The sequence below is a fragment of the Artibeus jamaicensis genome, unplaced genomic scaffold (assembly GCF_021234435.1).
Source record: "Artibeus jamaicensis isolate MK-2021 breed Jamaican fruit bat unplaced genomic scaffold, CSHL_Jam_final contig_490, whole genome shotgun sequence".
NCBI classification, from domain to species: Eukaryota; Metazoa; Chordata; class Mammalia; order Chiroptera; family Phyllostomidae; genus Artibeus; species Artibeus jamaicensis.
The window spans coordinates 19,225,601-19,239,083 of NW_026521861.1; the positions used below are offsets into that span (position 1 = coordinate 19,225,601).

The window sequence follows — 13,483 nt, forward strand, 5'->3', positions numbered from 1 at the left end:
CCAGTCGCCGACTCGACTCTTTGTGAGTCGCCTTTGGGGTGAACACTGAGATCCTGTCTTTAATGTTCACCTCGCACGCCTGGGTCAGTAGTGGGGGTGGTCACGAGGAAGCTGCTGTTCGGAACTCGTGGGCGCACTGCCGAATGGCCCTGCTGCGGCCCTCGAGTGCCTCACAGAAACGAGCTGGACTTTGGAAAGAGGCCTTTCAGTTGTCGATGGTTCCCTCTGCACTAAACAACAGCCCGAACCCCACCACCTACTTGTGGGGTGATTTACAGTTTACCAAGACACATGATCTCATGTAACCCACTCTCCCACTCTCGGGGGACCCTGTGAGGTAAGAGAACAACCACAGGGAGATAACCCTGGAGAGGAGAAGCCGCCCAGAACGTCGACAGTGGGTGATGGATGACCGGGGGTTGCCTGCGCGCCGTGACCTCCCCCACCCTCTGGGCCTTAGTGATTCATTCACCCACTTGCTTAGGAAGTTTCTTTCCATCTGAGAAAATTAAAAACACCACTCTCTGGACAGGAATGCGGGATCATAAATGAGAACCAAAGAGAAAAGATTTACAGAAAGGCACAAGCTCAGCAAAAGAGAAAACTTCGAAATTGCTAATAAGGTATAAATCAAGTAAGGGCTATTAGCAAACCCCTGGTAAGGGGGGAAAAGCCTTTTAAGTGATTTGCTGAGCTCTGAACAATACCATTCTACCAACGGCAGCCAGGCATCTCCGAGGGAGCTGGCTCATGTCCATAAACACCGGCAAGAAGACCCTCCGGGTTGAAGGGCTTGATACATCGGTCAGAGAGGACCAGGCGGAGGGCCTGCTGACTGTGGTGCCTCCAGAATCACGCAGTTCATAGAGCTGCAGGGCTCCCTTCATCTGTGTGCGCCCCACAACAATGAACCTCGGGGCCAAATACTTGTGAGCCAATTGGCAGAAGGATGGGCGACGGATGGATGGATAGAATAATGAATGGACGGATGGGTGGGGGAGGGAGGGAAGAAGGAAGGAAAAAAGGAAGGACAGAAGGAAGGACAGACCGCCTCACTTCACTGATGGGAACTGAAAAGCCAAAGGACTACCTCTGCCTGTATTACCAAAAATGATTGGTGTCAGAACTGGGGCTACCAGGTCTCTTGGATCCCAGCCTAGTATTTCCGGTCCAGATTTTCCTTTCTTCCATTTGTCTCTTGCATCAAGAGCTCAAAACCATTAACAATATTGGTTAACAGTATAGCCTTTCTGGTCACTGGGAACCACTTGGGCAGCACATACAGTTGACCCTTGAATGACGTGGGGGTTGCGGAGCTGACGCCCTCCCCATCCTCTGAGAGGTTGAAAACATGGGTACGACTCGGACTCCCCAGGTACTTCAGTGGTCCCTCGGGTCCCTTGTATCCTGGTTCCAGGACACCCAGCCCCTCCCTGTGGGTCCCATGTTCTGTGGATGCTCAAGTCCCTCCTGTTGAATATGTAGAATGAGGCACACAGTGAGCCCTCTGCATCCGCAGTCCCCAGCCTCGATGGAAAACATGGTTTCGGTTGCTGTCGGTTGGATCTGCGGATGCAGAACCCAGGGGTACGAAGGGCTGACTGCTGTTTATTGAAAACAATCTCTGCCCACCTGGGCCTGTGCAGTTGCAGTCCACCTTGTTCAGAGGGCCCTGGCGTCTGATGTGTGTGTGCTCATTGGATGATCAGGGAATCAAACCCAGAGTGGGTGTTCTGTGGCCACTTCGAGTCCATCAGGGATGAGAAAGTGTGAGACAACTCGGCCGCCTGTCAGAGTCACAGAGCGGGCTGGCTGGCCTGCAAGGCGGGGCTCCATCCGGGCTGATGGGGCGCTGGGAACAGAAGCCCCCAGAGGCCCCCAGCCAACCCCACACCCTACGAAGGAATTCTCTGCCCCACTCCTGAGTGTCTCTGCCCCACCTGATGCTTTACGTGACAAGGGGCACACTATGTCTCAGTGACCGGCCGCCCTTTGAGGGCTCCACTTGTTGGTGTCCAGAGTCCACAGTACTTCACTTCCTCTTGACATTGGCCTGAGACACTCACTTGGGCTCCGGTTCTTGGCCTCTGTCATCACAGACACAGAGAGCAAGTTCCTCTAGCAGGCCTTGGTGATGGCCTTGACCCGTGCAGGAGGCAGAGCCATGAGCTAGAGGGACTGCTCCCCGAAGGCTCCGTGCTCACGGCGGCTGCTGGAAGAAGACACCTCACCGCAAGCAGCTCACACAAAGTGACGTGAGCGTGCCGGTCTGCCGCTCTTTGTGTTGGGGGCGCAGCGGCACCCGGCAGCCACTGGACGGCCGGCTTCCAGGGCTAACTGCTTACAAAAGCCGGACCACATTCCGCAACAATGCACCTCTCTCCTGGGACCTCGGCACCCCTTTAGCAGGTGTCCCCCTCTTGGTACGACTGCCCTGTGCTAGCAAGTCTCGGCAGAGGCCCATCTCTGGGCTACCTGTCTGCAAAGTGAACTGGAGAGCAGCCTCGGCCTTGGGCGTGCCTTGAAGATACGCATCAGGAGGGTCGAGAGGGGTAAAAAAGATGGAGGCACTGAGGGAGGGCGTGTTTCCCTTGCTAATGAAGATCCCATGTGAGCGTGACCTTCTAGGCTGGGACGGGCCCTTAGGGTGCACCGAGACATCAGAATCTGTAGTCGCTCCGAGCTGATCTGTCTCCACCTCCCCTGAATGCCCCGATAATAAACTGCCTTCCTTTGGTTCTGGGTGAACCCAGTCTAGAGTTCCAGAAGGGCGTGGAGTGAGGGGTAACAGCAGTGTCTGCTGAAACAGAAGTCACGGCTCTGAACCCTCTAAGACCTGCTGTGGTGACGTGGCATCAGAGGTGAGAACGCAAGTCCCCAAGCTGCCAGCACCCTTCAAATCCACCACAGGGCCAGCCCCGAGGGAGGAAGCCCCTCTCACCCAGCACCCCCGAGGGACGCGGACCTGTGTGACCTCACCCACCCTGCCACTGAAGGTACCAGGCCCTCTGGTGGCCACAGCACCAGGGCTGTGAGCTCAAATCATACATGTGCCAGGGCTGCAGGGTGGTCTGTGGTTTCTGGGTGAGGACAGTGGCACGCATGCCACCAGTGCTCGGGGGGAGGTCAGTCCTTGACGCACAGCACTGCCACCTGGTTGCCTAAGACTCTCTGAGAGGCACGGTCCACTCTTGCTACTCGGGGAGAAATTTCTTTCTAGAAACTTCCACGGGTGTCCTGGCTGGAAGACCAGGGAGTGTCTGGCCCAGCTATTTCCCAACACGCACTCCAAGTGGCGCCCGACTCTGGAAGCAGCGGGAGGCGGGAGTACTTGCCCAGTGGAAGGGTTCATGATGCAGCCTCCTTTGTCGACAGCCGTTCTGCAGCCGCAGCCTCTCTCCGGGGTGTCGTGGTTCATCCCGAAATTGTGGCCCAGCTCGTGTGCCAGGGTCACGGCCGCGCCAAGGGGGCTGTCCGAGTGGTCCTGCAAGAAAACACGAGAGCGCAGATGTGTAGTTCACACATCTCCTCGGCCTTGTTTACCAGGCCCCATCCGTCCCGACTTGTACTTTTCCTCCAGTTTGACTGCGTTTGTTCCCCTGGAAACCTGCATTGTCCCGGGAAACTGCTGCTGCTGACCAAAGCGAAACGTGGTCCTACCTCAGAGGAAGATCTCATTCCTCCACGGGCAATAACAGCGTCATTTTGTCACTGACTGGGACATTGCTGACGGAAAACTGGTGCTGGGAAACACACCTGTGACACCCTAAACAACACCTGAACACTGTTGCTGAGCACGCCCCCTCCTGTCTGCTCGGGAGAAGGACACCTGGAAAACTCAGTAGCTGACAGTAAACACTGACCTGGCTGAGGAATCCGTTTAAAGGCTCACTGAGCTGAGGCTGGAGCCATTTGGTCCCCTCGTTTCGCCAGGTGGGCTTTGGGAGCGGGCGGAGCAGCGTCCTGCCTCTCTGACCTCAGTTGCTGGGGTTCCCTCAACCTTCTGCTTGATTATGGGAGACAGTTTCCCTAGTCACTAAGCTGTGCTTGGCCACTGTAACTCAGGGAGTGCATGGGTGGCTTGGCTAACTAGATGTTTAAAATTAGCTAAGAGTATTGCTATATTGTTACTTGACTTGAACAAACAGAGACTAGTCAGGGGATGAGATCTCTGGCCACTGTGCCCATGAATGTGTTTCTGGGAAGGCCCGCATATCGAGGAGCACCGAGGGCACTCTGTTTGAATGCTTTGCGCTGCCCCGGGTTTTCGAGAAAGCATTATCCCAAAAAGGAGAGTTTTTGTGAGGCCTCTGGAGAAAGGTGCGTTCGTGCCCAATCCTGCAGGTGAGTCAGCCGTTCCAGCTGCCACCGCCTCTGTCACCAGCTCCCAGTCTAAGAACAGGACAGCCTGTCAAGGAAGCAAGTGGTTCCTAGGGTGGACGGAATGCCTAAAACACGGCTCTGTTGGGATTGTACAGTTTCCTGTTGTAGGAAGCTTCACAGATACGTCTCAGGAAATCAGTTCTCAAGAATAACACACGCCGGCAGGAGAATGTAGCCAATGCTCCGAATGCGAAGGGCTGGAGTTAGCGTGCTTTGGCCCGGAATTCAAGGACTTCATCCTTAAAAAATGACTCTGCAGCTGATTCTTTTGCATCACCAAATATCTTGGTTTTGCTTTTAATTGCCAAATTGTTTTACATTCTTCCACGCATAGGTGATTATAAGCAGAAGGTCTCTTAAGAGACCCTGATAAACAGTTTACATTTGTAATAAGGGAAAAAAGTGACCTCTTTATTGATAGTATTACCCCCAAACCAAGACTGTTTTAGCTCAGTGTGCTCCAGAGGCACGGCTGCATGCTGGGAAAATCGAGAGACGGAGTCAGAAGGCACCTTTTGAACTGGATGAGCATCCCTGCTCCCCTGCTCCCCGACATCCTTCCCTGCACAGTTGTAAGTTTCTGAATGAGGTGTGGCCGTGTGCGACCCCTGGGAATTTAAGTTCAGAGGCACTAGGAAAAGAGAGTCTAGGGGTTTTAGGTCCGGTCAAGTTGTGGATCTTGTTCATCTCGTGAATGTGATAGAAGTTAAGGGGCCGCATCCTCTTTTTCCCACTTGATACTTCTCTTGGGTATGTGGAGCAAACAAGGAGGGTGTCTGGGGTCGACCTGAACTGCTGCCCAGTCGGTCAAACGCACTTCCTGTAGATTGACTTTGGCCTTGAGGACACTTACTGCAGTGTGCATATTTGCTTATATTTCCCACATTTATGTACATCCTTTTTTTTTTTTTTTTAAGTTGGGCATCCCTGTGTGCTTCTACAGAAGGCATCTTGACAAAATGCTCGTGTGGAAACAGAATGAGGGACTGAACTCCGGGAAGACACGTGGTACGGTCGGATTGGTTATAAAAACGCTGAAGCACCGCACAGTGGCCGAACCAGCCATGCTTATGAGGACTTCGGCTTCGGCTCTAAAAAACGTTTACACCAGTTTGAAGAGGCAAAGTCAGTGAGCGACCGACTGTGGAGCCACGAGACAGAAAATTATTCCCTCTTAAAACTTTACAGGCTGCTCTGTGAAAATACAGTTGGGATCTGACTTGAAATTGACCTGGCACCAAGAAAAACCAAACTTTCCAGTGACTGCCATGGTGCACGGCTCATACAGGGCTTCCGGGTTCAAGAAAAACTGGAGCACAGCCCATTCAAGCCAGAAATCAAGGAGTGGGCGCGACCCCTGTGCGCGGCCTCCCCAGCCCGTCCGTGGGCGCGTGCTCATAGGACCCCCGGGAATGCCCCGAGAGAGGAAGAGCTCGCTGTGTCCGGTCACTAAGAGGATGGGGGTGGGTGGGTGGTATGTGGAGAGAAAATCAGAGTCAGCAGAACGTGCCTCCTTCCGCCCTTTAATACAATGGAATATTCACAAATGTTCTGTTTGAAAAATGCAGAGGAATTCAGGGTTTCTCGGAAGGGCCAGGTTCTGCTCGTTTCGTGGAGGTGGTGGAGCGGTCCCTGAGGACACTGCCCCATCTGAGGGCGGGTGCAAAGGGGACATTCCACTTTCAGAGCAGGGGCGGCACTGGCCCGGGGTGAACTTCCCCTCAATTATGGGAAGGACCCGAGCAGGAGTCCTTTGCTGGGCACCCATCAAAGCTGCCTCCCTCTGAAATTCGTAAGAAACGAGTCCCAAGTATTCCTCCCATTTTTATTTCCTTTTACAAACATATAGAGCCCGTACCCGACAAAAGGATCTTTGTATGGCAATAAACCCGGGCCGCTGCCTTCCAAGAATAAGGTTTCGTACAGACGAATTGGACACTGGCTAGAAGGTATGTCAGGCATTCGCAGTGGTAAATAGTTAAAAACCTCAGACTTCTCTGGCTGTTGGGCCTGGAGGCAGAAGCCTTAGAAAACCATTCGAACCGTTCTGTTTGGTGAGACCGCAGGCCGTCCAAGAAGCGGAGCGGTGAGGGCAACCCCGGGACCCTGGCTCCTCCCGGCGCCGGGAGGGGATTCCTGGACTGGCAGGCTTTGACCAAAATCCCAGCTGAAACTTCTCCATAAATGGGGAAGACGGGTTTGCACTGGGCTACTTTTGCACGCTCACCTTTCCTGTGTGCAAATCGATGTGTTTTCTGAGCAGTCCCTCAAATATTGGGGGTTATGTACGGTCACGAACGGAGCCACAAGGAGGGTAGAATGAAATCTAAAAGGCGTTAATGAAAAGAACCTGATTTCACAAAGCCCAGTGGGAGGAGGGATTTGCTGGGACCGCCTCCAGGGGAAGCAGGACCCAGTGCAGGCTGCGCTGGCACCGATTTACCATGACCACACCCCCTACTTACCATGACCACGCCCCCGGACTGCTCCGCGGTGCACATGCTCATGATGGGCGCCATGCCGATGATGGTCCCCTGGAAATACACCCCACTAGGAAGAAAAAGAAAGGACTTTTTAAAAGTAATACAGAATGAAGACATTTTCTAATATATATCTTTTGGTTTTGAACCTTTAATGAGAAAAAATATATCGCGCTAAGAGCACTGTGAGCAGGGCGTGTACCTGGGTCATGGGTTGGGGACACACATGACTAGACTAACAAGCAGGAGGCACAGAAGCAGAGACACACGCAGTCCCGGGATGACGGGCGTGCCCTCAGGACACGTGAAAGCCTAGGCCGAGCCCGAGGCTGCGGGAGGACACGTGGATGGGCGGTTCTCCTCCTCCCCACAGCACTTTCCGACTTTTGTGTTCCAGACCCGGACCTCGAACATGAAAATCGAGCACTTTCCGGACTGTTGTGTTCAGCCCCAACAGCCAGTCTCGGTTCTTGCATGTGTGCCTTGTGTTCTGCCTGGTTGCTAAGGGGCGAGGGAGCGGTGCCTCTGCCGGTGGGAGGGTGGACGAGGGCCCCGGAGGATCCGCTTAGTTGAGCGGAGCGCAGGAAGGGCTTACTAGTCGTTCTGCGACGGGGACATTGCTGTCCCGGGTGACGTGATGGTTAAGTCAGACACCCAAGCTCTTCCACAACATCCTGCTGACGGAGCTTGTGAAACTGAAATGGGTGGAAAACTGAGGGATCCTCTGGAGTCAGTGGAGAAGTGAGCACTGGGGAAGCCTCAGTACCCTGGTGGAAGCTTCTGGAAGGGGACCTATGGCTTAGGCGCAGCTTCCTTCCTAGGTGCTCTTGATCAGTGAGTCTGATGACAGTAAGGCCTGGCTAATTCAAATTCATTTTAGTTCCAACCTCACGCATTGAAGAGCAGGCGTTGTTTGTTTTGGCTGAATCTCTGTTCAGGGAAACAGGTGACTCAGCCGCGTTATCTTGGCCATGTACCTACGTTGACTTTACCTGTGTCACTCGGAAAGGCAGGCATTTTGGCAATGGTCAGTTGGCCAAAAGGGAGCACGTACATATCGAACCTTATCCACGTATGTATGAATGTATGTGCACATGTATGTACCCATCCCTCCCTCCCATTATACGCTTACAGACAATAGTAGAGATGGCAGCTTTTACATTTATATCTCTATAGACCATTTTATATATGTATAGAAATAAGAAGGTTATATAAAAAGCTAATTTATTTCCAGATGTTCAAGTTGGACAGGCTCCATTTGGGAAAAAAATCAAAACAAAACACTTTGATTCTACTTTTTAGTAGTTCAGGATTAATCAATGCCCAAAATATGAGGCAACCGCAAATATCCAAGGCAGGGGAGAAACACAAAACAAAACAGTGGAAAGCGGCCAAAGTAAATGACCGGGGAACGGCGCCCGCCTCGGCTCGGACGGAGGCGTGTTCCACGGTGAGGACGGGGCAGGCTTGGTGTCTCACTTTCCATAAACGTTCAGTAAGTCAAATCCGATTTGCCAGAGGAAAGCGTCTCCGACTCCGGAGCTCTTAACTCCGTGATGGGAGCTACATGAGACAAAAAGAATGATGGCATGGATTGTTTAAAATTTAAAAAAAAAGTCCGTGACTCTGGGAAAAATGTACTTCCTACCTATTTAGATTATGGTAAGAATTTTTTTTCTTTTAAAAATAAAGGTGTTTGTAACATCTCGCCAATGTATTGTTATGCTACAGCAGTGTGTTCCCTCACTTGTGACACCACACACTCGTCGCCCTGGGGAGTCCTCGTTGCTGACACTTCTCCCAGCACAAGGCAGACCCCCGTGAGCCAGGACGTGTGCGGTGTCAGACCACCATCACACTCAAATCATCCTCACGTGAGGAGGTCTGGTTCCTAATTGGTGCTCGGTCCCATTGGACTGGAAGGCAGAACCCAGGGTCCACATGTGGCCCTGCCGGTCGTCTCGGACCCGGAAATCCAGAGAATGACAGTGGACCAGGGGCGGGAGCAAAGCTTCTCCTCCTCCAAGCGTCTGACAATAACCGCCTGGACACACAGTCTTCAGATGGTGCACAAACATGTCCCACTAATAAGGAAAGACACTGGGCATTAAAAATAGCCTGCTCTGGACAGCTGCCCATCGAGACTAAGACTAGAAAAAGTTGCATTAGGAAAACATCCAGGTGACAGAAGAAGGGATAAGACATCAGCCAGAGGAAGAGGCCTCCCAGGGTGTCCACAGGGCGAGAAACACCCTGGTCCAGGTAGGTGCACCCAAGAAAGCCACCAGGGGCTGCACTGGTGGGGCCAGAGCAGAGTGGTGTGCCGAGGTCACGCGTTCCCTACACCCAGAGAGACTGCGGACGTGCTACCTGATAAGCTGTGCGTTGTCGTGCGGTTTGCGAGGCAGGAGCTTCATCTTCCTCCAGTCCAGGAACTCGTGGAGGCTGGTGAACGGGTCCTGACTGATGGGGCACTTGTCAATGTCGTTCCACACCTCCACGCCGACCAGCACGATCCGGATGTTCAGCGGCCTGTAAAACTGATGACACCGACGTCTTCTGGGGACCACGTTCAGGAGAGGAAATTAACGCTCAGAGGTGGGCGGATTGGCACGGTTTGAACTTCACTGATGCGGGGGAGGGAAACGCCGCCATGCCCCCCGATTCCCGAGGCCTGAGTGAGAGTGTTTGCGGCGCCGGGTGCACAAGGATATGTTCACCGGGTTTACAAACACTGCTGAGCAATCACGTGCGGCAGTGGTGACCCATCTGCTGTCGGCCCTGACTGTCATAGAAGCACTCGTCTCAAACGACTCATTGGTGAGTGAAGGTGCACACAGAGGTGTGGAGTGTACCTCACGTAGCTCCGTCATGGCTAAAGCCCGCAGGTCCTATCTACTGCGAGAAAAGCAGTGAGGGAGGTAGGATTTTCAGAGACTCTGCCAAACAATGTAATTTGTTCATTTTAAGCTAAATGTTCTACCTACGAGTTAGTGAGAATAAATCTGTCTTAATTTTTTGGCACAGACTCAGGGTTGGCAGATACGGTTATATTCTGTCGCCTGTAATCAACCTGGGGGTTTGAATTAAACCAGAAAAGCAAGAGCTTTCAGATCAATGCAGGTACACACAAGCTCTTCTTCCGGAACTTTAATGACCCCCCTCCTCTCTGCAGCCAGAAGGTGGCTCCCCTGGGTGTCCTGGGAAAGGGCTGTTACAGAGGCTCTCCCCTTTTACAGGTGAGTGGGGAGGAGCTTCAGGTGCACCGCTCAAAGCGGGTCTTCTCATTGGCTCTCTGTGCCCCATCTCCAGGTTCGTGGCTACAACCTAGAGCCCCGTCTCCACAAGCAGATCGTCCCAGGTCAGAGGGAGGGAGGACTACTCTTCCAACAGCAAAGATGGTTTTGTCCCAGACAAGTTTATCTGAGCAGGAGGAACGGTCAGGGGACAGGTAAGGACCACCCGTGTCCCCCAGCTACCATGCTGCCCAATGTGCATCGCACAGACAGGGAGGTGGCTCTGTCCTCAGAGCATGGGGGGCAGGGTGGGGGCCATGCAATCGCCTGGCTGGCTGTACGATCCCTCAGTGCCTGTGATGTGTGAGTCAGGGCACGGGGAGAAGTCCTCATCCTCTGACCCTCCAGGTGGCCAAAGAGAGCGATGTGGCAGGTGCTAGCTGCCAAATCAGGCTCCACTGTGGGCAGGTCCTAAAAGTAGTTGCCAGAAACATCTGGACCAACAAGTAATGAAATCACAGAAGCCCCGAGTTGTGTAGTGAAGCCCCATTCGGATGCTGCGAGTGAACCCCCGAAGGCTGAGCATCGCGCCCGGTTCTGACCCAGGGAAAGCGGGCCTGTCTTGTTCCCTGCTCCTCTCCTCAGTCTGGCGAGCATTAGGTGAGCAGAAGGTGCCAGATGGAACCCAAATGACATCACGGACTAGAGACAGACGGTGGCCATTGGGCCTGGTTCTGAGCAGATAGCACTTACGAGCTTTACATTAATAAGTTAATGAGATAATTATATGACCAAAAAACTGCCCAACAGCTTTTTAATCGAGTTGCTGGGAAGCACCCAAAGTGGGGTTCCTGGACTCCGCAGGACCTCTGAGCCCACGTGTCTGGCTGCTGTGCCCCGTCTCACATACGAAAGCATGTGAGTGGGGGCCCCAGTTGCCTCCGACAGGCGCCACAGAGAAGCGGTCACTGTCAATGGACAGATACCGCTTCTCTGAGCTTCGGTGCCTCCTCATCAAGGGGCTTCTCCTGGTCGTGGGGAGTCGTAACCTCCCTCTACCAGCCCTCTCAGGCCCCACCCTTAGAGCCGATTCCCTGCAGAGAAGGACAGAAGGACAGAACCTGCAGCCCCTCCACTCCAACCTCTGTCGTGTCAGGCTAACGTCACCTGCAGCCATCAGACATGGTCCCTGCTCCCTGCTGTGGATCTTCCCCTCAGGACTGTGACTCCCCTCTTGGTTCTTCCCAGTGACGACCACCACAGCTAACACGCAACGTGTTTGTGCTCCGTCCTGGGCCCAAGGCCAAGTGCGTTCTGTGCCATCACTCTCTCAGTCCTCGTAACAATGCAGAGCTCAGAGCTATCGTTATTCCCATTTTACAGCCCAGGACACTGAGGCACGGAGGGACCCCGGAATCTTCACAACCTGACCGGCGTGGCTGGGGTGTGCATGTGGGTGGGCGGGGCCTGGGGCCAACACAGCCCCATCGTGTGTGAATGCTCAGACCCTCTGCCGAGGGGACGCCCTGTGATCCCAGGTGCAGAGAGAGGCTCAGCAGGAGCTGGACAGCCACTCGCGTGGCTCTTGCTCTGTGCTCTGCTGGGCTCTGGCACAGACAGGAAGGACCAGGGCGCCCCTGCCCTGGGCTCCCGAAGGCTCAGGCATCAGTCAGCAGGAAGCTCACAGCCCTCCTCACGGTTAACTCCAAAAGAGCGAACTGCCAAGAAAGTGTGTAAACCAGAAGTTCAGAGAATGCTGTGCACCTCGGTTCAAGGAAGGCCTTCTGGGAAAAAATGGATCTGAAAAAAAATGGCTACAACTCCAGGGCAGCCTCCTGAGATCCAACACACGGCCTTGTATCCTTCAGGCAACAGGCTTGGGAGAGGAGGGAAGACTCACAGGAGAGAGAAAAGACCTGAAGAAATTAAATTCGGGCAAGATGAGTCCCTCACGGAGGTCACGGAGGTTCAGCCTGAAAGAATGTGCAGCTGGTGCTAACTTCTTAATGAACAAGAAGTAGGAAGAGAGGGGTGAGAGGTCAAAGAGCCGACCCAATCACTTCACTTGGCAGGCACCCCCACCCTGCCTGGCCATCTTCGCTCCTGCGGGACGGGTTGGCTGCCAAGTACAAGCCTCAGGCAGGCTTGCTGTGTTTGGCTTACGGGGGGGATTTCCTGAGTGTTTAAGAAATGTCACCTCTTGTCTTTAAATCACTTCTGGGTCTTCCAGTCCGGCCTGCCCTTCTCCCGCTTCCCTTCAATGCAGCCTGCCCAGCAGTTATTAGTCTACTTTAGAATGGCTGAGAAGAGCCAAGATTTTTGCAAATGAGGAAGTTGCCACTGGGACAGTCACTGTGTATTGGGGCCGAGACACATGCAGAATATACGGTTGTAAAAGTAAAATTTTGGAACCCTCACCAGTCCCGGGCTCACCAGCGGGTACGTGGAGAGGCAGGGAGTGTGGGAAGGGTCTGGGTGTCCCACCAGCGCCTTCGGGGTCTGCTGGGGCAGCTGCATGGCTGTGCTAAGCCATTCAGCTCTCTCCCACCCGAAACAAGAACCACCAGGCCGGCAAACTCCAGCAAGGCCGCTGGGGCTTTGCTGAGGTTGATTGCTCTTTAATTACTGGTGCAAGTTATTAACAAACTCCCAAATGCGTGTGTTTGGTTTTGCAGACTGAAGCAGCACAGAAAGGCAAGCCCTTCATGTTAAAAATGGACTCCAGCAGTGAGCAGTCTCGGTTCAAGGTAGTTCCTAACCTCTGTCTGCATCCAAGGTCAGCTGCGACCTGCTGTGCTGCACTCTGAACGCTGAGTGCGTGGTGCTCGGTGCGGCCCGTACAACTTCTGGAGCAGAGTCACACTTCCAGGAGGGCCTTCGCTTCGCTTTGTCTGAAAACCTGGACACCTCCCCTCACTCACATGCAGTAGGACTGTTTGTGCCCGCAGCTGCACGAGACACCCTCCAAAACACAAACATTCTGGAGGAGCCCGAAGGCACAAGCCCAGTAATGAGATGGGACTCTCTTCCCTCTCACCCGTCTGCACAGGCTGGAGACCAGTGGTGGCTGGAGAACTACGGCTGTGTTAGGACAGTGGTCACAGTCACGTGGCATGTGAGAAGAACCCCCGGGCAGACCCTGGCCCCCGGGCCCCACCCAGACACCCGGCTGCAATGCTGTTGGCGGGTGAGAGGCCCGGTTTAGGCGCTGAGAGCATCCGCGGTGAGCTGCTTGCCGCCCTCTCTCCCGCGAGGGGGGTGGTGTAGAGAAGAGAGTTTCACCGTCTCCTCAGGAGCAGGAAGTGTAAGTAACTTCAGTGGGCACACACCCCGTGTCTTTTATAAATGAGAGGCCACCCTCAGGGCCACGTTGGCACAGTTGGT

General features: G+C 53.8%; 1 protein-coding gene across 1 annotated transcript in view; it reads right to left on the minus strand.

Annotated features, from left to right (window-relative positions):
• The window catches only part of ADAM12 (ADAM metallopeptidase domain 12), a gene marked incomplete at its 5' end in the record, with an annotated part of 278,477 nt that overhangs the window by 60,003 nt on the left and 204,991 nt on the right, over positions 1-13,483 (minus strand). Inside the window, 3 exon segments of the mRNA XM_037159124.2 lie at positions 3,336-3,484; positions 6,849-6,933; positions 9,234-9,403. Coding sequence (XP_037015019.2) covers positions 3,336-3,484; positions 6,849-6,933; positions 9,234-9,403 — 404 coding nt within the window.